At 38.8% G+C, this 22,413-nt stretch overlaps 1 protein-coding gene across 3 annotated transcripts in view; it reads left to right on the top strand.

Moving 5' to 3' along the window:
* The window catches only part of SUCLG2 (succinate-CoA ligase GDP-forming subunit beta), a 109,909-nt gene that overhangs the window by 79,168 nt on the left and 8,328 nt on the right, over positions 1 to 22,413 (top strand). For 2 of the 3 annotated variants that reach the window (XM_014873325.2, XM_088171287.1), the window contains exon 10: positions 21,511 to 21,631. In XM_014873325.2, coding sequence (XP_014728811.2) covers positions 21,511 to 21,631 — 121 coding nt within the window. Of the gene's footprint in view, positions 1 to 21,510; positions 21,632 to 22,141; positions 22,334 to 22,413 lie in introns of all 3 variants that reach the window. The other variant, XR_015805988.1, reaches the window with a different exon arrangement.

Consider the following 22,413-nt stretch of genomic DNA (forward strand, 5'->3'; position numbering starts at 1 on the left):
AATGGGAATGGTGTCATTTAGTGCCAGTGCCAGGGCTTCAATCTATTCACTTGAGTTGGACTCGATGATCCATGTGGGTCCCTTACAACTCAGAATATTCTGGGAAGATGTGTATGGGTAAGGTTGGGTCAGGTTTGAGTTGTGGTTTTTATATTATTTTGTTGTAAAAGATTGTTAAAAACTCCCCAGCTCTTCTTGAAATGTATTCAATACTTGGGGGAAAAGTCAATGTCAAAGCATCAGTGTCCAAGGCTGAAGGGTCCCAAGATTTGGATCCCAAAGTAGCTTTGAGAAGATCAGGGCTTGTCAGTCTTTGGACAGAGCCATGACACAGACTTGCCCACACTGTTTTCCTTTGATTTGCATTGGGTATTACCTTTTTTAGACTTAATGTTTTCAAGTTAATCTCTTTGCTTGTAGCTTTTATAGCAGAAAGGAAGTGATACACTTCTGTCTATGCCTATTAATTTTCTATCTTTATTTCCCGGTCAACACACACCACATTTCTGCCTTATCTTAAAAGCAAGGCTTTGCTGGTGCTGGAGTAAATATTCTAATTGAATCCCTCCAGTTGGCACTCTAATAGCTTGTCAATTTGTTCACATTTGACAGCCAGCCCTGCTGCCTTCACAACTAATGCTCGTTGAGTGCCAATATAAATGAGCATGATAATAGTCTGATATTATGTCTAGTCTTTTTCTAAATTTAATGTCAACATTTTTCTGACTCTGTTGTGGTGTGGTGTTTTCTTCAAAGAAAATGATTGAGGAATAATGAAATCTTGCTGTGTTTGTCATATGACACTGAACCCTACAAAGAATTTTTCATTTTCTTGTGAACATCAGAGTTGTGAACACTCTGTAAAACATGTAAGTAGAGCATTACAATAAGGAAAAAGTGTAAAACTTGATGTCCATTTAAAGAAATAAGAGAAAAGGAAAAAGAAAGGTGAAGAAAGGCTACCCTTTAGATGATTGATGGGCTGCCCAGATCAAATGTGTCTAAATTAGTTATTTTTGTATAATTGACCTTCTGAATGGATATAGATTGTGTGATTGATGTTGTCACTCTTTAAAGACGGGCTTGGGTTTTTTACTATTTTTGATGGCTTGTTCTGTTGGCATTCAGGAACAATAGAGCAAATAATTTGTCATGACATTTTAAAAGACTAATAAATGGTGTGGAGGAAAGGTGATGAGTTGTGATGTTTGTAAGGGTGCTGAAGCCCTGGCACAGGTGCCCAGAGAAGCTGTGGCTGCCCCTGGATCCCTGGCAGTGTCCAAGGACAGGTTGGACACTTGGAGCAGCCTGGGATAGTGGAAGGTGTCCCTGTCCATGTCAAGGAGTGGCACTAGGTGAGCATTTGAGTCCCTCTGACCCAAAACATTCAGTGATTAGAATGATTTTTATATGCTGTACCACTTCAGTGTACAAAATTATGTACAAAGGAATGCTGAGTTTAACAGGCTCTGGGGGGAGTTTTGTTGTAATTGCTTATGTTGAAGAATGGAATAGAAACCTGAGCTGAAGTCAAGGTCTCTCCATCCTCATCCTACAGTAGAAGTCTTCTTTTCCTTAAGCAGTTTTAACCTAAACAGGTAAAGAATGAGAAGAAGAAGCTCTCTGGAAGTGGCAATACACTCCCAAGTTACCCAACAAGGCAGAGCTGTGTTAGAAACCAGGCTGTGTGCCCTGAGTTGTGCAATGCCACATCCTCCACTGCAGTCTCCTGCTGGGCTGAGGGAGAACACCTATTTATAGAGGTGTCAAAGACATGCTGGCTGAAGAAGGTTTGGTATCCATATTTTGACATGAAAGGAGATGTTATTTATTAGTGCCCAAAACAAATAGATGCAAATAAACATAAATAAATGTAGTCTTTGGTAAAGACTAGAATCTTCGGATTCTCCCTGTAGAATGAAGTCATTTTCATCTCATCTGTCTGCTTTGTTGAAATAGAGATCTGTGAAGAGAAAAAGGTTGCTTTTTGAGATTTAATGCCCTGAAAATTTACAGGCTTGATGCTTAAGCAGTAATAAGTGAAGCATTAAGGCATTTCTTGTGGATTAATGACTGGCTGGGAGGAGTTGATGGTTTGAAGAATAGCTGAGGACCATTAACCTCCACTGGTCATTAATCTTCAAAGGCTGCCTTGAATACTGAGGTCATTATTGCTATGGAAAATAAATATTTGAGGAGGGGGAGAGAGGAAGGATTATACAGATTTCTAAAATATATGGTTTGAATGGTTTAGTAGCTCTCCTATCATATGTCATTGTAGGTGGACAGTCACTAATATTATTAGGTCTACAGGATTGATAATAGCTTTGAATTTTCACTGCTGAGGTTGCTTTTATTTTATTCACTAATTCAACTGTAAAATTCGTAACATCAGGATAAATACAGTTGTAGAAATGTGACTGTAGGGTGTGTACAGCTGTGTGGTCAGAGAGCTGGCCATGTAATGGAGCTTCTAACATTGTTTTCATTTTTAAAGGAGATGTCGTGGCTTCCACTAAAACCCTTTGTTCTGCAGCCCCTTCCCCTGCTCAAGCACATGGTGGGTACATGCCTGTGTCTTATTTCCCTGCCAAAGGATGTACCTTTCCTTCATTTCAGTGCTCAGCAGTGTTATTCTCAGCAGTTCTTCACAGCATAACGTGATGTAGCATTTCATTTACTGCAAGTCAGCTTTGCTGTGTGGATGAAAAAGGCTCATAGTGGCCTGTGTGCCTCAAATACAAGTGAAAATCAAGCTGGCAGTCCTGCTGCTGTTCACAATTCCTTGCCTTCAGCTGCAGGACAGAGAACAGTGACACCTGGAAGAGTGGATGCAAATTTGCAATCTTACCTGGAAATGGTTCTTTCCAGCAACCTCCCAAATGCACTGCTTTTATGGGCTCTTTGTCCCAAATTCAGCATGTGAGGAGTGTTTGTGCTATTAAAGGGGAAATGTCAGATGAAAACCTGCTCATTTTTATCTTTGTTAGGGTTACAAAACTGAACAAATTCATAAGCAAAACATTTGGGACAGGAGTTCTTCCTCTCTTTGCTCCATTCAGCACAGCTTTCCATATATCCTTAATTTCTTTTCCAGTTTGAAGTCCCCTGCTCTTATCTTGTGTCCTGCCATCAAAATGAGCTGTCAAGGGAGCAGCTGATGGACATGCTGCTGATCAGCCACCCTGTTACCCTAGAGTTAAAACAAATTCATGTCAGTAATATGCCAAAAGTGTTGAGGTACATGGAGGTTATACAACCCCAAATCTGTATGTGCTTCTTGGGAGAGATTGGAAGATTAGGAAAGAAATTTAAGATCATCTAGTCTGACTTCCCACAAACATTTGACCAAAAATCCCTGCCTTGAGGTCAGAGTTCTGTGATTGAATTAGCATATGCCTTTTTTAGAAGAAATTCTCAGTCTTCATCATCAGTTTAGGCAGATAGCATATCTATTCCTGGAAGCTTTTCCATAGTTAACCTGTGTAGTTTGTTGTTACCTTTGAAGTATTAGCTGTCTCCTGTCAAAGTTACTCTGTGGTGTTCCACTCACTGCTGTAATAGAATGAGTTTCATAAGTGAGTTTTTGATATTCTGAGTAACTCCTCTAACTCCATTTTCTTGCAAAAAATCTGAGAATGTGAGACTTAAATTGAATTCTAAGAGGAGAAAAGACTGAGACAAGCATTGCTTTGTAGTCCTCATATTTTGCAATGGAAGGAGTGTCCAGAAAGAAGAAACTTCATGTAGATAGCAACAGCAAAATTAAAAAGTAAAGACTTCTTTAATAGCTGTGCATAATATCAAATTTGAAAGTGTGACAGAGATGCTGAAAGTCCTTTTTCTGGTTCACTTTGTAAAATCTGCCTCTTCCTACTAAAACATTTTAAATGGGAGACTTTACCTCAAGTGAAAGATGAATTAATCAATTTAAGCCTAAGGCAAGACAAGGTATATGTCAAGTTACAAGTTTTTGGTGAAAAGCTGTCTGCTGCTGGGGTTGATGTGTGCAAGTTGCATAGCAAGCTATGCAATGGAATTGAAAACTTAGGAATAAATACGTGTCTGGTGTTGAAAAGTGAATGAAACAGACTTGCACTGACACTTAGTGCTCCCAGGAAAGACTTTTTCTTGTAGGAATGAAAAATTAATGAGAAACAGGCGACAACTGCAGCATCACGTTCTACTGAAAACTGCTACCTGTAGCTTTTTCATAATTGGGAAGCCAAAATAGCTATTCAGAAATCAATACAATGGCTTTTGTTTCTTTGAGGGTTTGTACACATTTAAGTCTTTACCATTTGCAGCCGTGTGCAGTGTTTGAACAGTGTTCACGCATTTTTTGGATATATTTTTTTTTGAATGAACTAACATGCTTTTAGAAGAATGCTTTCAAATGCTTGCCATACGTGGCAAGGCCTGAAAATAACCAGTGAGTGAAGTAAAAACCCAAACATCCTGGTGACATCCACGTTCAGCAATACACAGGCTGAACTATTGCATCATTCTGTGCTTTAAAACAGTTTGTCCTACCTACATTGCAACCCATGACTGTAGCTAAATGTAGATCCTGACCTAGGAGTTGTATGGATTGTGATTTAACAATAAGCAAATTCTTGTTTGTTTAGCTGTAAAATGTTTGAAAGAATTCCAGTTCATTCCTCACATGAAGCATTATTATCTTTGAGCAGTCACAGCTCTGCCATTACATGGGTTTGTGGAGTTCATTTGTCAAATAAGACATGTGGGGCATAAAGTAGGGCTGTAATTCCTCAGTGTTGGGTGTGGTGGAAGGCTTTGGGCAGACACAAGAAGGACTTGCTGGGTTTTGACTTCAAAGCCTGAAGAGTGGACAATTATTTCAGAAGTAGCTTTGTAACTTGTGTGTGAATTTTGTACCAGAGGGAGAGCAGCAAGCTCTCAGTGTAGAACTGCTGTAGCATTTTCTGTGTTCTCCAGAAGTCATTTTCACAGCTGCTGCCATAGGAGAAAATCAGGGATATTGGATTTGCTGAAGTCTTGGTAATCAAAGCCTAGCAGGAAATAATAGAGCCTGGCTATGATGGTGATTAACTGAGCCATAGTTGTTTTGCAGGAAGGGAGATTTTATGGAAACATGAAGTGCAGGCCAGAAAATAACTGAGGTGATGGCATTGAATGAGGGCTCTTTATAAGTTAGTGCAAAAAGCAGTGGCCAGTTTGACATGTGAGTATTTAGACCAAGAGTCCAAACATCCTGGTGAAAGTCAACTGTCCTGTCCTTGGGCTTGCCTTGGCAATTTGCATGAAGGGGTGATGTTGGCTAAGCCTCCTCTGAAACACCAATACTGTGAATTTGCTGTACTCCAAGTCCTTGAAGGAAAAGAATACAGAATCAATAAACACAGGACACGAGCAAAAATATTGCCAATTTGGATCAGAACTGTCATCTCTGCAAGTTATTATATCTCTGATGATAACCTTTAGCAGATGGCTAATTAAAAGAGAAGGGTTAAAGAAAGCCCTGAAGGGGCAATTATGAACCAAAAATACAACATTCATATTTCCTGAAATTTATTTTTTTTTAATTTACTAAAATGTTGTGTTGACTTTCAATTATAAAATCCATATGCTTGGAGTGGTTAAATATATTTGTAAAGATGGATGTAAATTTATAATTTAATAGCAATGGCTTATTTTAAATGGTTTCATATAACTCTGTACTTTTGATACTGGTGGCTATAAAAGAATGTTCTCTTTATGTGAATGAGTGAATATATTCATTGGATAAGGATTAATGAAATTCAAGTATATTTATATTGTTGGCTCTGTCATGTACCACACCTGTTCATATTTGAATCCGTTACAATGAAGTTCTGCACGAATATTTGTAAACCAATAGAAAAATGAAAAATTTTGCATGTGTATTTCAGTGCTTTCTTATCCAAACTTGATTATCTGAGCTTTGAGCAGGTTTTGGTTCTTTGACAGGATGAATAAACCACTCCCATGTACATTAATCTCACTGCTCTACTTGAGCAGATGAATTAATTCACAGGTGAAAAAGTGCAGGAACTGATAAATGAAATCATTTCAATATTGCTGTACTGTTGTTCCCTCTGTTTTCCATCAACTAAAATCAGTTAATTTTCTTCAGACCACTGGTTCTATCACCCCTCACCTTTCTAGAGACCTTTTACACATTTTAAATTAAACTTTGAGACGTTCACTGGTAGATATCTGCCAAAGTGAAAACTTTTCATTTTGCACTTTGCTTTCCAAATCCAGCCTGTTTTATTCTTAATCTCTGGCAAAGCTGTTTCTTCCACATTGAGTTACTCCTTTGGCAACATCTTCCAAAGGGACCTTTACAAATAATTGTGAATTTCAGTGATAATCCATTAGTGGCCATAATTTGCTGACACAGTTCATTCTTTAATTCTGAATTCCAAGGCCTTTTGATATATTTTTAATCAAATATTTGGGGTTTGTCATCTGATAGAAAAATCAAGAAATAATGACTATAAAGTATTTGAGTGTTTATGTGAGATGTACTGACTATTTCAACAAGGACCTATCACATTTTTTCCAGTGCTTCTCATTTCTGATTTACATCAGTTTTGTCTGCAGCAATGTGTTGCCTGGAGTTGTGACTGGTGAACATTGTGTTTCTGAGATACTTTCTGATACAAAGCACATGCTTTGATCATATGCTCACAGAGGATTTTGTGAACAATCTATTTAATTCCATATGATCAGAATAGTCCCAAATGAAAGGAGCAATACAGTAATCACTGCACCATTTACCTTGGCTTTAATTTGTTGATTTTTTTTTTTTTTCTGTTTAAGTATAAATTCTTCTTTATGCAGTTTAAGTAGTGTTTCCCTCTTGGTTTTGTAACACAACTGAGGAGAACGTTTTTCTTCATTGATATGAACAGCAGTTTTCACTCTGTTAAAGTGTTTCTGGTGAATTACATACAATAGTGCAGATTTAAACACACAAATTTTTTTGACTACTTAGTGAAAGTCCTTGGAGGTTTAGATATGCTTCTAATTTGGATCAAAATTGGAACTAGTCAGAAGTTTTCTAGGCCAAAGATATTTTCTTGATACACTACTTCTGATGCTTCTTAAATTTTTCATCCAGGTTATGTTTAATTCTGAACCAGCATTTCAGGAAATGCCAGGGAACAGCCCATTGGTTTTTCTGTTAGGTATGATATAGGACTTTTTGGGTGTCTTGAAGCAAAGTCTTGAAACATTTCCCAGTTGTTTGTGGAATCAATTAAATTTGTAGGCTCAAGTTGAGGGACTAATTCAAAAATGTTTGCCAGTTTGCAACTGGCAGAGGATTATAAATGAGTGTATCTGTCAGCTGCAGACACTGGAGACAAACAACAAAGTGAAACTTTGATAACGAATGTTTTATTATCTGTTGTCATTCAAGAATCATTCTTGTTGACTCCATGGATTATAAAGTTAAATTGTTTCTCCACCTTTCCCACTTCTCTTCCCATAACACCAAGGCAATACTGTACATGAGTTACAGGTATCTAAACAAAATCATTGATTTTTAAGTTACTGTATTAAATTTCTGGAGCAATCTCACGTTCAGTCTGTAAGAAATTCTGTGTTTTGTTAGTTCAAGGTTCATTATAATGAAAAAGATCTTTCAGAAGCAGGTGGCATTAATGCTGTTCTGTCTAGGTCTTGGCACATCTTCCATGTCCTGCATTGTGTGTGTTGTAGCTTTTTGTTTGTTTATTTTACCAGCAATTTTTTTCTGTCAAAGATGTCACTTGGTCACATATTACTTTTATTCTATTTGAATGTACTGAGCTTGTAAAGATCTTGTACATTTATTTTTCCCATTGAAGTGGATAAAAAAGCATTCAATTGCTGCCATTGCATTCAGAATCATATTCAAGCAGCAGATTACATTTCTGGTCTATTTTGGATTAATATAATATTCCCACAAAGGATTTGGTCTTTTCCCATGAGCAATACAGTTTCCTCTGTCTTCATATTGACTGCTAATTGTTGGCATTTCAGAAGATTAAAGTAAGGTCTTACAGGGAGTGCAATCATACAGCTTTTCAGATCTAAACATCTTGTTGATATAGAAAACAAAATAGTCTTGCAAATTATTTAAGCCTGAAATTAAATAAGTTCTACTGAGTATTTTTTTATATCTGAAACTCAGCCTTTCAAAGACAGGATTTCAAGAAGTTAATTCCAGTGACAACTTTTCACAGCTTAAGAATTACCTTATTTTCCAGAATTAGTCTTAACCCATGGCCTTTAACATTTTACCCACTCAGGCAGGCATTTTTCAATTTATAAGAGGGGCAGCATCTTAGCAGTGAACATAGACAGGGAAGCCTGCAATTAATAGATAACCTGAAACAATAGTTTTAATAGCCCATGATTGAGCGTATTTAATAAGTAAGGAGATTTTCCCACTTTAAACAAAGAATAAGAGAATGTGTGTGGGATTAGCAGTTTGCATCAGGGGAATGCCATTGTCTGGGCTGAAAAGAGCTGCACATCTGTAGATAGTTGATAATTCAGATAATTATTCATTTATGTGTAGCTGACTGTTTCATAATAAGAGGGGGTACAAGTTTGGGGGTTTATTTTTTCTGACTGGATAGGGAAATGATTAATTACAGAGCTGTATTTCGTGTCAAGTTGTGAATAAATATGTTTAGCATTCATATGGTTGTTTACAAACAGGAAACCCACACCGCTTGCCAACAGTTTGATTAAAAAAAAAAATCATTCAATTCATCACTAATTCTCTGTAGGAAAGATCTTTGCATTTGTGTAGTTTGGCATTTTATAATTAAATTCTTTTAAAACATTTTAATTAGGCAGAAGTAAACCAGAGTCCTTTTGTTTGCTCTTTGTAAACACTCGAAGGTGTCACTGAGGTGAGAGCTGTGAGAGTGCTGCAGGCTATCTTGGCTTTGAAGAGTGCTCAGCTTGAGGTTTGTAGTGTGTCCACACTGCATTGGGAGATGGCTTTATCAAATCAAATAACAAATTCAGGAAACCCTTTTTCAGTTCAAGTTCCTTGACTATGTGTTGGTTCCCCAAAGTGTGGCAGAACTCTTTGGGCTGATGTCTCACACAAATGCGTTTGTGATGTTTTCCATGCATAAAAGAAGAACATCTGGAACAGGGACTTGGAGCAAAGCAGTTCAGTCATCACTTGGACAGATAGAATCTAGGCAGGAATCTCTGCTGTTGATGCTTAAAAAAGAAAAGGTGGGAAAGTTCAGGGGAGGCTCCAAAGAGGATCAGAGTGCTGGAGCATCCCTGCTCTGCAGACAGACTGAGAGAGCTGGGCTTGTTCAACCTGGAGAGGAGCAGGCTCCAGGGAGAGCTCAGAGCCCCTTCCAGTGCCCAAAGGGAGTCCAAGAGAGCTGGAGAGGGACTTTCTACAAGGGTGTGGAGTGACAGGACAAAGAGGAATGGCTTTAAACAGAGGGATGGTATTTTTAGATCAGATATAAGAAATAACTTGTTCCCAGTGAGGGCTGTGAGGCCCTGGCACAGGGTACCCAGAGCACCTGTGGCTGTCCCTGGATCCCTGGAAGTGCCCAAGGCCAGGCTGGACAGGGCTTGGAGCAGCCTGGGACAGTGAAAAGTATCCCTGCCATGGCAGGGGGTGGAATAGGATGGGTTTTAAGTTCCCCTTCCAACCCAAACCATTCCATGAATGAGGTTATGGTGGGCCATTAAAGGCCTTGGAAGTGAAGCCAAGGCTGTCCTGGTTAATCAGCACTGTTGTTACAGACTGTGGCTCAGCTTGAAACACCCACTTGGAAATGTTTTTATTTAATCTCCCTTTTATGTAATTCCTCTTTAGCCACTACTGTGCATAAGTACTTTAAAAGTAATTAACAAAAACTGCATGCAATGCATGCATTAAATGGTTTCTGCCTGCAATAATTTCCTTGGTTATAACCATTTGCATTGTTTTCTTGTGAAATACAGACTTTTAATTCACTTCTACATTTTAGCCCAGATCACGAGTTTGTCTTGACACTGTGTGTATTGGAAAACAAGGTGTGTTTCTCAGGTGAGGAAATAGACTCTAATGATGGGAACTTTTCCTTTTTGTGGATCATCAGCAGGAAATTAAAAAAAAAAAAAAAGTCACCATGTGAAGATATAAATGTGCAACTTTACTTTTATACTCTCAAATTGTTGAATAAATAATCTGCTTTGGATGTACTTACTTATCTGATTTTGAGATTGAAAGGTATGAGGCACTGCTGGACTTGTGTGCTTAGAATTAAATATTGCCACTGAATTTTGCACTATATTCTGTTTTGAATTAGTTTTTATTTGTGAGTTGCCTCTTTGTATCTTTGGAATCCTGCACCAAGGAACTGCATTTAAGTTGTTGATTCCCAGCAGAAAATCTGAATTTAGAAAATCTGCTGCAGAAGCCAAGTGACAGCTTTTGGCTGTGTGAAATGTGGTTGGTTGTATAACTGAGTATTTGCTGGCTATTTGTTTGTTTTCATCATGCTTAGTTTCAAGTGTTATGAGAGTGTACATTTGGGACTTGTTCTGACATTTCTTTTGCAATTTAATGTGGGAGTCTTAAATCCTCATGAGCTTTTTCCAGTTCTTATTGAAGGTAACGAGTCCAGGAGAGCCATTTTTGAGATAGATATTTTGCTTGACCATACTTCAAAATCACTTGTAAAGCAAGGGAATATGGTTAACAGGGACCCCTACAATTCCCTGTATTGTTCTGAAGAGAATTTGAGTGAGATATAAGAAGCAGCCTGTGCTTTACATGCATCTCCTGTTAATTTTAATGTGCTTGACTCCCCGTGGTTGCCTTGAGCATCTCAACCTTGATTAATCTAAAGTTAAGTTCCTTTATGCTGGCTTATCTGTGATTGTTTTAGGCTCACTCCATCTGTTTCTTAATGTTGCTCTATAACTTCTTTCACAGTTGAGATTTGCTGATTATATCACTTTGGGTTTGTGGCTAAAATATTCAGTTCTGGTTTTATTACAAGATACTTTGATAAACTTGTGAAAAGTGAATGGGAGATTATTATCGAATAATTATTTCTCTGAAGGTGATTCCCTTCTTAATGCAGAAAATAGGTGAAAAAAGTTTGGTGAAGATGAAGATGATAGGTTAAATTATTAGGAGGACTGAAGTGACATCACTGATTTTTACTTGTCAAAGATTCAGGCCAATCTTTTCCCCCTTGCTATAAGGAAAAAATGTTAAGTTGCATTTTATGATTTTGCAAATAGCAAGATAGTCCAAAGAAGTATGTAGAACCACTTTGTCAGATCCTGAGTCATTCCATTTTGCAATAATCCAGTTCTTAGTTTAGCATTATGGGGATGTTAGTATTGGTCATTAATTTTAAAACTGTCACTATTTTTTGTTGTTGTTGTTGTTTATATACCTTTATATAAACCTTGCAGAAGATAAAGATCACTATCTGTCTTTCATCAATCCTGTCCAGAGCTGAATGTCTTCAATATATAATACCAGAGTGGACAGCCTTTGGAAGAGGCATTTCTGGAACAGAAATTGTCACTCATGTTGAGGTGGCAGCAAGTCCTGCTGGTGACCACTGGGAAAAGTGTGAGCTGCTGGGTGGTCAGGGAATGTTGCAGGCTGAGTTTAGCAAGGTGGGAGGAGAATTTCCTAAGTCTGCTTGGGCAGTATTCCATCTGGAGCCTGGTATGTCCCAGGAACAAGCTCCCCCTCTCTGGCTGAGCACCAGAGGCTGGATGAAGCAAGAGGAAGAGAACACAAGCTTTTCTTAAGCTTGTTCCACAGGCATTAATTTCTGTTCCCATCTTCTGATTGGGATCTGATCCTCAAAAGGATAGGAAGGAACAAGGAATTAATTGTATTAAAATAAAAGGAGAAGTAATCAAAATCACAAATCACTTGTCTGGTGCCACGTTCCTGATTGATGCTAGGTGGTAAGTGCTGAGATTAGAGAGTTTTGTAATCAGTGAAACTGATAAAGGAACATATGACTCAGACACCAGCTATTTTGTGATTTAATTTGGAAAAGGGTTGCATAGATATATTAAAGAAATGTAAGCTGTGCCTTACTGGAAGAGTGTAACTGCATTGAGTAAGACTTGGACCTGCCTTGATCTGATCTGTTTTTTCCAGCAGCAGCCAGAGGCAGGTAAAGAGGAGCACAAGAAGAGGACAAGTGTTGAGGATGCTTCCCAGTGATCTCTGAGACTCTTTTATTTACAAGTCTTTGGTGGTTTTCTTTCCAGGAATTTGTTGCTATATATTCTCAACTCATATAAGCTTTTGACATAACCAATATCCTGTGGCAGCATTTCCAACTATAGCTGTAGGCTGTATTTGAAAATAACAGTAAAAGGGCCCCTTTTGTATTTTCACCATCTTATTACAAGAATTAAGGACTAAGAAATAAGACTACCTGGAGGCAAGTACAAAATGGTTGTACCTTTTCCCTTGTTCCCTTACTAGTTGCAGACTTGGCTCTGAATCCTCCTTCTGCTTCCTTTGCTAAGATGGAAAGTTGTGGTTTATTTAGAATATTCTGTATACAAAGCTTGTCCAGTGTCTTTATCACTCTTCTAAGTACCTTTCTGAGTTTTACTAGTTCTGCTTTGGTTTACTACATGTTAAAAGTGAGCTGATTTTTATGTGGTAGTAATTTGGAACCTAATGAGGACAGCAATTCACGTTTTTGATGACTACAATGTTACTGTAAAAGAACGTGTTTTAATTATTTGGAGATTTCAGATGTGTATATGTAGTTCAGAACCCATGACAATGCATTTTTGTACTTTAATTAAGCTTCTTGAAGTACAGAATTCCTTTTTAAAAGTTTCCATTGTCTCAGTAAGAAAAGCAGCCTGACCTAGATAGAAGCTTCTATAGCATTTCATTTTCTTCTGCACGGGGAGTAGAAGTCAGGGATGTTTCTCAGGTGACAAAAAGGAAGATCCCGAGTCTTTCTAGAGCAGTAAATAACTGTTCTTCATCTTTCTTTTTCCATGTGATTGGGACTTTTACTTAGTACTTTGATACTCCAAATAAACACAGTATTTGTATTTCTAAGGCTATTTCTAAAGAGGAAATAAAGATAAGTTCTGGTGTCTTTCCATTTTGGGAAATAAATTTTACTAGTGGACCTCAAACATTATTGACATCAAGATTTCAGATCTTAGTGGGGCTTTGGTTTTTGGTGGTTTGGTTTTGGTTTTTTCCTTGCCTGAATTATGAAGTAACTCTCTGTTTGGAGCAAGGCACATTCTAGCTGGGCTTAGGAGAAAATCAAACCAGAAGGAAAAGAGAAGGCACACCTTGAGATGTCTCCAAACTGATAACACATACATTTTCAGCTGGCTGTTGCATTAAACAGAAAGTCTTGTACAGAAAGTCATCACATCAGCAGTTCTGTTTAGTCAAGCCTTGTTGTGGATATTTGTGATTGTGCCATTTAACAGCATTGGTTTGTTCATTTGCCAGGTGTCTGGCACACACCTCAGCACACCATCCAGTGTAACTCACTCTTTGAACAACTCACCTGGCAGCAGCCCACACTGTGGATGGGGTCCTGAACAGCTCCATTTCATCATATATCCATCATATATCCATCATATATCCATCATATATCCATCATATATCCATATATTATATACCTATGCTCTCCAGGTGCTCCCTCTTTGGAGGAATATTGCATGTTTTTAGTTCAAATTATTTCAACTTGTCTGACTTTTTTGCCTTTGAACACACCATAAGGGATGATGAAACTGTGCACAGAGGCACCCCAGGGCAGAACATGTTGTTGAAATAACAGGGACACGTTGCTACATCCTGTGTCACATGCTTCAATAATGATGACACTGCTGCATTATTTTTCAGAAAGCTGATTATTGCTTAGCAAAATTCTAATTGAAACTTCAGACAGTAAAAACATTAGAGAAAGTGTATGATGTGCCTCTGAGAAATTAATCTGAAGTGCAGAGGCAAAATTCAGCAAATATTGGATCAATTTTTATAGACTTTGCTGTTGTGGAAGAACTACTTGCAGTCATGCTGCTGTATAAACTGCCTTGGATGAGTGGGTTTGGAGGGTGTCTATAACTTACCATGCTAATATGGAACAGTCAATAGGAGCTCCCTGAGTATTTCATGACCACTGTGCACTGCTTGTGCCTAAAGAGAAGTGGTGTGGGTGCATCTGGGTTTTGCTGGATTAATATCCCCCAAATCAGGCCCAATTGTGCAACTTCCCTTAGTTCTGGGTGCACAAAGAGGAATTTAAAGGCAATCTGAAATACTGTGCTCTCATCTGACACGCAAGAACTGATGATGTGTGTTTTTTTCAGTCTTTCAGTGTGGTTGTGTAGATAGTTATCTTCCCTATATTGTTCTGAAATCTGTGCTGCTCATCCAGGGGTTCATCTCATTGAAGCTCAGATATTTAAATGAGAGTCAGAACAAATTTATTCCAAATACCCATGATCTAGAAAAGTTATCCTGCCATATTTGCACCAAAAATATAATTTTTCTATCAACTACCTGCTGCATTATGTCCCCAAGACAATACTAAAGGCTTATTATTCCTATGTCCTTATTCTCAAGTATACTTCAGATTGGTACTTTGGTGGTCTCAACATTTTATTTTCCTTCTCTTTATTCTTTTCCCTTATTATCATAAATGAGGATTATATTAGGAGCTGGTTGTGCTTCCCATCAGTGAAAGAACATGCCTGCATGGTTGCAGGCTCTTGCCTGCTCTGCCTGGATCATGAGGTGGGATTAATTAACTCTGCTCTGCATTAATGTGGGCAGGACCTGACTGAGGTCTGGCCAGGTGGGAGCACAGGCATAGGAAGCAGGGGGTGGTTTGCAGCTTCCTAAATGCATCTCAGGTTGATCCCAGGCCAAAGGATGCACAGGAATGATGGATTATTGTGATGGATGTGTTTGTGCCAGGGCTCAGGGAGGGCAGAGTGTGTGTCCTGCAGGTGAGGAAACGTTCCCAAAACAAGCTTGGTGTGAGACTTCTCACTGAAATTCATTGAAATGGAGGTTCCTGAGATGACATGCCATGCCATGATATTTTGGAATTTGGAGGCTGTGTGTATGGAATTGGAATATTTCTGTTCCCAAAACATGCACTACTTAGAGCTGGGCAAAGGAATGAAGGAATGTCTCTGGGGACTGTTTCCACTGTGGCACTCTGATGTGTAATTTGCTAGTCATCATTTCATCTCGTTCCATTAATGAGCTCTGATCCCTTAATTTTTATTTTTGTGTCACTGCTACAGAGAATTAAGACAAAATCCCACAGCAGGGGTGTTCCTGGTGGTCCATTCCGGGGGGTATCTTTGGTATTGGAGAGTACCAGAGCTCTCCCTGCTCCAGACTCCTCCTGGCCTGCCTGTTTTTCATACCCCAAGGAAGGGCCACACATGGAATCTGGTCAGTGAGCAGAGGATTGCTGCTGAATTGTTTTCAAACCAGCAAAAGCCAATAAATTCCTGTCCTGTTCTAGATCCTGAATTTGCTGTGAGTAAAGGAAGGACTGAAAACTGCAGGAGGCTGTTTCAGCACACCAGAAACTGGACCTACAAAGTTTTGACTTTGCAAAAATGTGGTATTTTGCAACTCTTGGGAGTTGCATTTCAAAAGTCTTCCTCCCAGTGCCAGCCAGGTACTGCCCTCTCACCTGCCATCCAACAATGGGGCTTCACATACAGCAGGGGGATGTGGCAGAACCTGTTATTTGCTCTCAGTGACATTTAAATTCCTCAGGAGCCTCTTGAATACAGACCAGAAATTAGCTTCGGACAAAAATCCTTAATCTGCTTTTCCTACCTATCAGTTGGGGTGCCCCAGACAGAAAAATTTCGATTGTGTTTTGAGGGTTCATCAGAGTTCCTTTCCTGCCCAGACAACAGGGTGCATTGCCAGTGAATTTTAAACCTTGACCTGTTTTAGAATAGTGCAAGACATTCAAAATTGCATTGTATCAGTATTTCTTCACCTGACTGCAAGCTTTCCTACTCTGCTGTTTGTTGATTCAACCTCTTTAAACTTTAAACTTACCACTTTCAGACTTTCAAAGTTCCATCCCAAAGAGGCAGAATGATACTTTGCATAATTTTTATAAAGTTAAATCATATCGTTTGGATTTAAGTAGAAAAAATAACCCTGCTCTCCTCTCCAAAGATATTTTTATATCCCTTTTCCACATTGAATTGCACTGTCCTCTAGTGGGTGTTTTAAGTAAATGTTTTTGTGTTTGTAAATCTTTCATACTGCTCAGATACAGAAAGCTTAATCTTTATTTTCAAATGAATCATAAATGCTCTCTCATATAAAAAGATAGAGAATAAGATTAATATTTCAAAACCGAATAAGAAAATGTTACATTTGACCTGTGGTCCAGGCTGTAATAATACAGAGATATATAAAAATGTGTGCATCTGACTTATCTGTTGGAGCAGAAGGATAAAGAGTGAAGATGCAAGTGTGGGCATCTGTCTTTTATTACATTTTATTACTTTGTATTGAGAATTGGATATAATCTGCTTCTTTCACATTGAAACAAATTTGGTAAACTATGAATGAATGAATATTAAACACCAGTGGAGTAGTGGGAAGGATCAAATGCACTACATTAGACTCAAAGTGAAGGACTGTGTATCCCATTTTACCCAGTGGTTTGTTTTTTTCTTAATATTGCTATCTACCCCTTAAAAGGCAATGCCCTTCTTTTAACTGGGATCCCCTGGGATTTGAGGTGTAGAATATGTCTGAAAATCAGGATGGGAATAGAAAAGTTTTGCATGGCAGTGATTGTCAGGCTTCTGGATGTTTGCAGGGCTGGATGTCTGGATCCAGCTGTAGGTGACAGAACCTTTACTTTCCCTCCAAGGGCTGGGAATACATCTGGCTCTTCATTGCTTGTGTCCCAGCACCATCCATGTGAGCATCCCCCAGTCTGGGACATGTTTGGGTGGTCTGAGATATCATCCTTCCACTGCTGTCCATTCTGTTGAAGGGAGGAGGAAAGAAACAAATGCCTGGCAGTGAGATGCCAACTTGCTTTTCTTACTTATTTCCTCGCAATTCAAAGACTTCATTTGGTAAAAGAATGTGCCTTTGTGGACACAAAACATGACTCTGCTGACCAGAAGGACTGGGAGACACAATGCATGTTTTAACCTCGAAAAATGCTAGGAGCCTCCAGGCAGGAGCATGTTTGCCAGCTGTACCATGCAAACCCACTGTCTTCCACATAGCTGTACACTTCCAGCTGATGAAAGAGTGAGGAAGAGTCAATAAATTAATTCAGTTTCCTTGCAATAAGAGGTGTTTTTTTCCAGACTTCAATCAGACAAACCAAGAGCACGTTCTTTGCTAGTGCAGCTTTTAATGTGCTGCAGATGTAGTTTTACTGACAGTTACTGAATAGCTTATTACTGAATATTTTTTCATCTAAAATACATGGATTGAACTTGAAAGTCACAATTTCCAGCAAGGTCAAAGATTATATTGGTAAATACAATATTTTATAATATTTATAGTTCACTCTGTGAATGTTCATGCATGTGTGAAAGGATGTGTACAAAGTCTCAAGGCATGCATGGGACACTGTGAATTGGAAACTGTCACAAGTCCTTGATGTCATCAGATGAGATAATGTGGGGAGGGCTGAGAAAAAGCTTCTCCAAAATGCATGAGCAGAAATTAGGCACAGAAGAGGGGTTTTTATGGGCTGGGGAGGGAGAGGGAAAGAAGGACAACTTCTTTATGAGGCTGCCCAGTTTTGGGTCATCTCCCAGTGTTGATGAAGCCTCATCTAAATTAAACTGCATCCACGTTTGGATGTCTGCTTTATGTGAGATTCAGAGTTTGCCTTGTAGGAAGGACCTGTTGGTGCAGGTGATCCTGCACATGTTGTAGCTGTCCTGTGGTGACAGCAGAAATAGGAAATCAAAGAGGAACAACAACTTGGCAGTGTCAAGATTTTGTCCACTCTCATTCTGCACGCAGAGCTGGTGTGGTTGGTGCAGGCTCTGAGGTCAGCAGAGTGGGGAGCAGTGGCTGCACACAGCCAGACATCCCCAGTATGGATTTAGAGATGGGCTGTGGAAAGGTGCAATGCTTTATGGTGCTGCCTCGATTCATCCTCGAGTGTGTGATGATCACATCCCAGCGTGTGTTTTGTAAAGGCTGGGAATATTTTTAGAGAAAATAATAATACTAAGAGAATATAGTAAATGCACACACACTCTATCTGATTTTAGGGAGCAGACAGCTATGCTAAAGCTGCTTCTGCTCTACCTAAAATGCTCTTAGTTTTGTGGAACCTGGCAGCCTTGTGGATCATGTTGGTGATCCAATACAGTTCTAGCAGTAATCTCCTAACACCATTACTTTGGTTAGTATATGGTTACATTTATTTGCAGTGTGGGGGTTTTTTTTAGTGCCAAACATTTAAAGCAGAATTTCAGACTTTGTCGAGGCTGACTTTACCAAAAAGTGATTGTAAATTAAAACTATTAGTTTTAGTAATACAGTGACATAGATTTTACATAGTTATAGTTATCCATAAATATATCTACGTTCATATATAGAAAATACTCTCTGTGTCTGCATAGCTGTTCGTACAGCACTTAGGAGCTGTGGGATTAATTCCAGTATTTGCAAAGATTTAACACCATATCTAACATTAAAAAGTGATAATGCAGCATTCAGTTTCTATTTCTTTGGCTTCCCAGCATTGGTGCTGAGACCTGGGAGACTGTGGGGTTTTACCAATACTTGTGGTGATGTTTCCATGCCATTGTGGGTTCTCATATTTCTCCAGAGGAATCATAATCATAATCAGTTGCAAGTACATTTTGTGGGGATTTCACATCTGTCAGTTGTTTTGCTGCATTGAAAATGCTTGGCCCATGGATATACTAATACCTTTTGTTTCCCTAGTAATGTTGCTGAAAAACAAAAAACATTTATAGGGCATTCTGGTAGGTAAAAATGGTTATTAGAATAATGATGCTATTTAGTAACCTATCTTGTATCTAGACAGCTTGCCCTCTCCTTGATATGTCTGATAGTCCATAGGCATTAGATGCTGAGCATGTGGGTATATAATGGCCCTGATATGCTACAGGAGGTTTATTCTTCTCACAGACTTAAGTAATACAGAGATAGTGCATTCTCTGTGCACATGAAACACTGAAAACCTCTTCATCCGTCCACTGTGTCTGAATGCTAAAGTTCTTTCAGCTGGAAATGCAAGATCTAGTCAGGCTACAGAAGCACAGATCAACAATGTTCACAGATTTCAGCAGAGTTAAAGTGAATCTCAGCATCATTTGAACTGATCATCTGGCTTATTTGGAAGATTACGATAAAACCAAGATCGAATTCCCTACCTGATTCAATTTCTTATTGATTGAATCCTTTTAGACTCCTCTCTAATTTAACAGTGTATTTTTATTAAAGCCAAGCACGCAAACATCAATTATCCAAGCTGCATCTAATTTCCTTCATTTTTTTTTCCCTTTGCTGCCAATGGATTAGAAGACATGATTAAAATTCAGCTTGAAAGCTGAAAAGCAGATCCCTAAATGAAAAAGTCTGCGCTAGGAATTAAAATATCTGTAGTGGGCATAAAATCCTCCTCCTTATCTCTAATAATGTAAACAGACTTGGTTAAGTTGATCTGTCACATGTCTGGTGCAATGTCCCTGAATTAGGAGGATGTATTAGAAAGGGTGGAGTGCTGTCTGTGGCGTGTCCCACTGTTAGAATCCATCACCAGGATGTTTTAACACCAAAGTGTTTTGCATAGAGACATCTCTGGGTTAATGGGATAAGAGTTGGAAGGGCTCTGTTTTTCCTCTTAGGTTTTACTTCCTAACACCAGGAATGTTTGTGTGTGCACAAGCAGTGAGAACAAGGTTCTATGGTTGTACTCTTAGTTGCTTCTGCAGTTACGGATTTTGTAACACAAAGGTGAACTAAATAACTGCAATGGCATCACCAACTGGAAATCCGGAAAACCCTTAACTGGTAAATGCATGCATTTAACATGACTATAAGGAAGGGTTATAAAATCAATTAAATTGTATGTTCTTGTTTGACTGGGTTATAAATTTCCTTCTGGTGCCTGTGCTCTGCCTGGGCTGAGGAAGCCATACCATGAGTCAAACACAGGCTCCATGAACTAAAAATGCACTGGATCATCCTTTGAGCAACCTAGTCTAATGAAAGATGTCCCTGTCTCGTGGGAAGTAAAGCATTTGTTGAGATGTTTTGTTTTCCTTTTGTGCTGTGGATGGCAGTATTACTACCTGTGCTGAACTCTGTGTGTGTGAGTGCACATCACAGGAGTTAATTGTCACATTTTGTCTATGGAGAGATATAAAACCTGATTGTGCAGAGCTATAAACGTGCATGGCCCCAGGGAGTTTTCCTGGTGCTGGTATGAGCCTGGCTACCTGGAGCTGGGCAAAGTGAATCCCTTCCTCTGGTGCACTGAGTTAAGCATAATTGCAGCTGACATCATGCACCAGTGCAATGCAGTGATATTTCATTCCTTCACACCTAATCCCTTCTTTATCCTGTTGGGTTTTGAGTCAACACAATTCTGGCAAAGCTTATTTGTGACACCCAGCGAAGCTTCTTGTAGAGCACCCCAAATGTTGTGGATTAGCCCCAGGAGCAGCAGGGCTGCATTCCTATAGTGTCCTCCTCAACATGGTTGGGAGCCTGGAATATGGGCTTGGGTTCATATTATGCTACCTTACCAGGTGGAAAGAAATCATATTAATATCTTTTATGTATTAATGTCTTGTATGTTGTGAAGGGCAATGTAATTGTGAATTGGGTGGAGAAATTACAGTTTCCAGAAACTGATGAATAGCAGTTTTTTGAGGTTATCAGTTAACCTGTTGTAATGAATGCTCTTCATTACATGCTTCTCCTTGTTAATTAGAAGGGATTTTTACTCCTCTTTATCAAGTCAGGGCAAGTATATTACCTTTTCCTCTGTCGTGCTTGTGATAAAGTGAAGATCCAGACTGTTTTGTGAAGTGTCCACATGAATATTTCATTGCATGTGCATTACACATTCATACCCTGTGTGTTCTGAGCTCCAACTCTGATGATCATTCAATACATTTAAAAAATTATCAAACTATAGATTCTTTAAGGTCTTTTTATTTATATTTATAGGTAGACATTTCCCCTTTTTGTAAATACTTTAATTATGACATTAATGACCATGCCAGTTTAGACCAAGGTAATTAATCACTGCTCTACACTGGAGCAACAATAGACTCAGACTCAAGTTCTCTGAGTGCAGAGGTGAAGTTTTACCTTCCATAAATCTGCCTGACAGAGGGGAAGTGGTATCCTGGTTTGGATCTGTTACCTGAGTTTATTTAAAAAAACAAAGTCAAAACATAAACATCCCCCCACTCAATTCCTCCTTGGTTTCTTTCCTGCAGGTTGAAGCAATCCTTGTAAACATTTTTGGTGGGATTGTGAACTGTGCCATCATAGCCAATGGTATCACCAAAGCCTGCCAAGAGCTCGAGCTGAAAGTACCTCTGGTGGTCAGACTGGAAGGTGAGTGCTGCTGGATTCAGAAAAAAATCATCCCTCAGGTTCTCAGTAATTCACTTGGAACTTCTTCTCCTAAACAGATTTGTCCCACACAATAAGAATGCGTCCAATTCTTCAGCCATAGCACAACGTGAAGTCAATAAACTCATATTTCTGCATTCATGGTCTCTGATGGCACTGGAAGCAATGTAATTTTGCAATGGAAATGTTATGAGTTTCCCTGTAAGATTTGCAATGCAAATAGGAATTATTTTGATGCAGGTTTATGTTTACTGGAAGGTATTTCTTTTTTATATATTTTTTTAACGACTGCAATTCCATTATTGCTAAACCTGCAGCAAAATATGGTTTTCCTAAATTTACACCAGTGCCATAATTAAAAGAAATATGTTAGAAACAGTATTTTTGAGAGAGAAATTACTGTAGCATGTTCCTCTGCCCAAACCCCCAATCCAGCTAAAATCCAATAAAAAACAGAAGATTTGGTAATGGTAAGGAATATTTTTTCTTTAGTGCATCCGACATTATTTCACAAGAAACAAAAAAGCCATAGAGAGGGGAGGACAAGCACTCTTTGGCAGCTACAGACTTTAATGGCAGTGGGTGTGGAGTTCTGCCTCTAATTTCTGAGAAGTGCCCTGAAGGAGGGAGAGTTTTCTGCCATTGAGTGAAAAGTGCCTTGATTGCAATCAGCACACAACCCTGGTAAGCTGAAAATATTTCTTTTTGGCCAAGTAGGTTTGGAAAACAGATTTATTTCAGGTGAACTTTAAAGCCTCTTCCTC

Source organism: Sturnus vulgaris, chromosome 11 (assembly GCF_052056855.1).
Source record: "Sturnus vulgaris isolate bStuVul1 chromosome 11, bStuVul1.hap1, whole genome shotgun sequence".
Lineage (NCBI taxonomy): Eukaryota > Metazoa > Chordata > Aves > Passeriformes > Sturnidae > Sturnus > Sturnus vulgaris.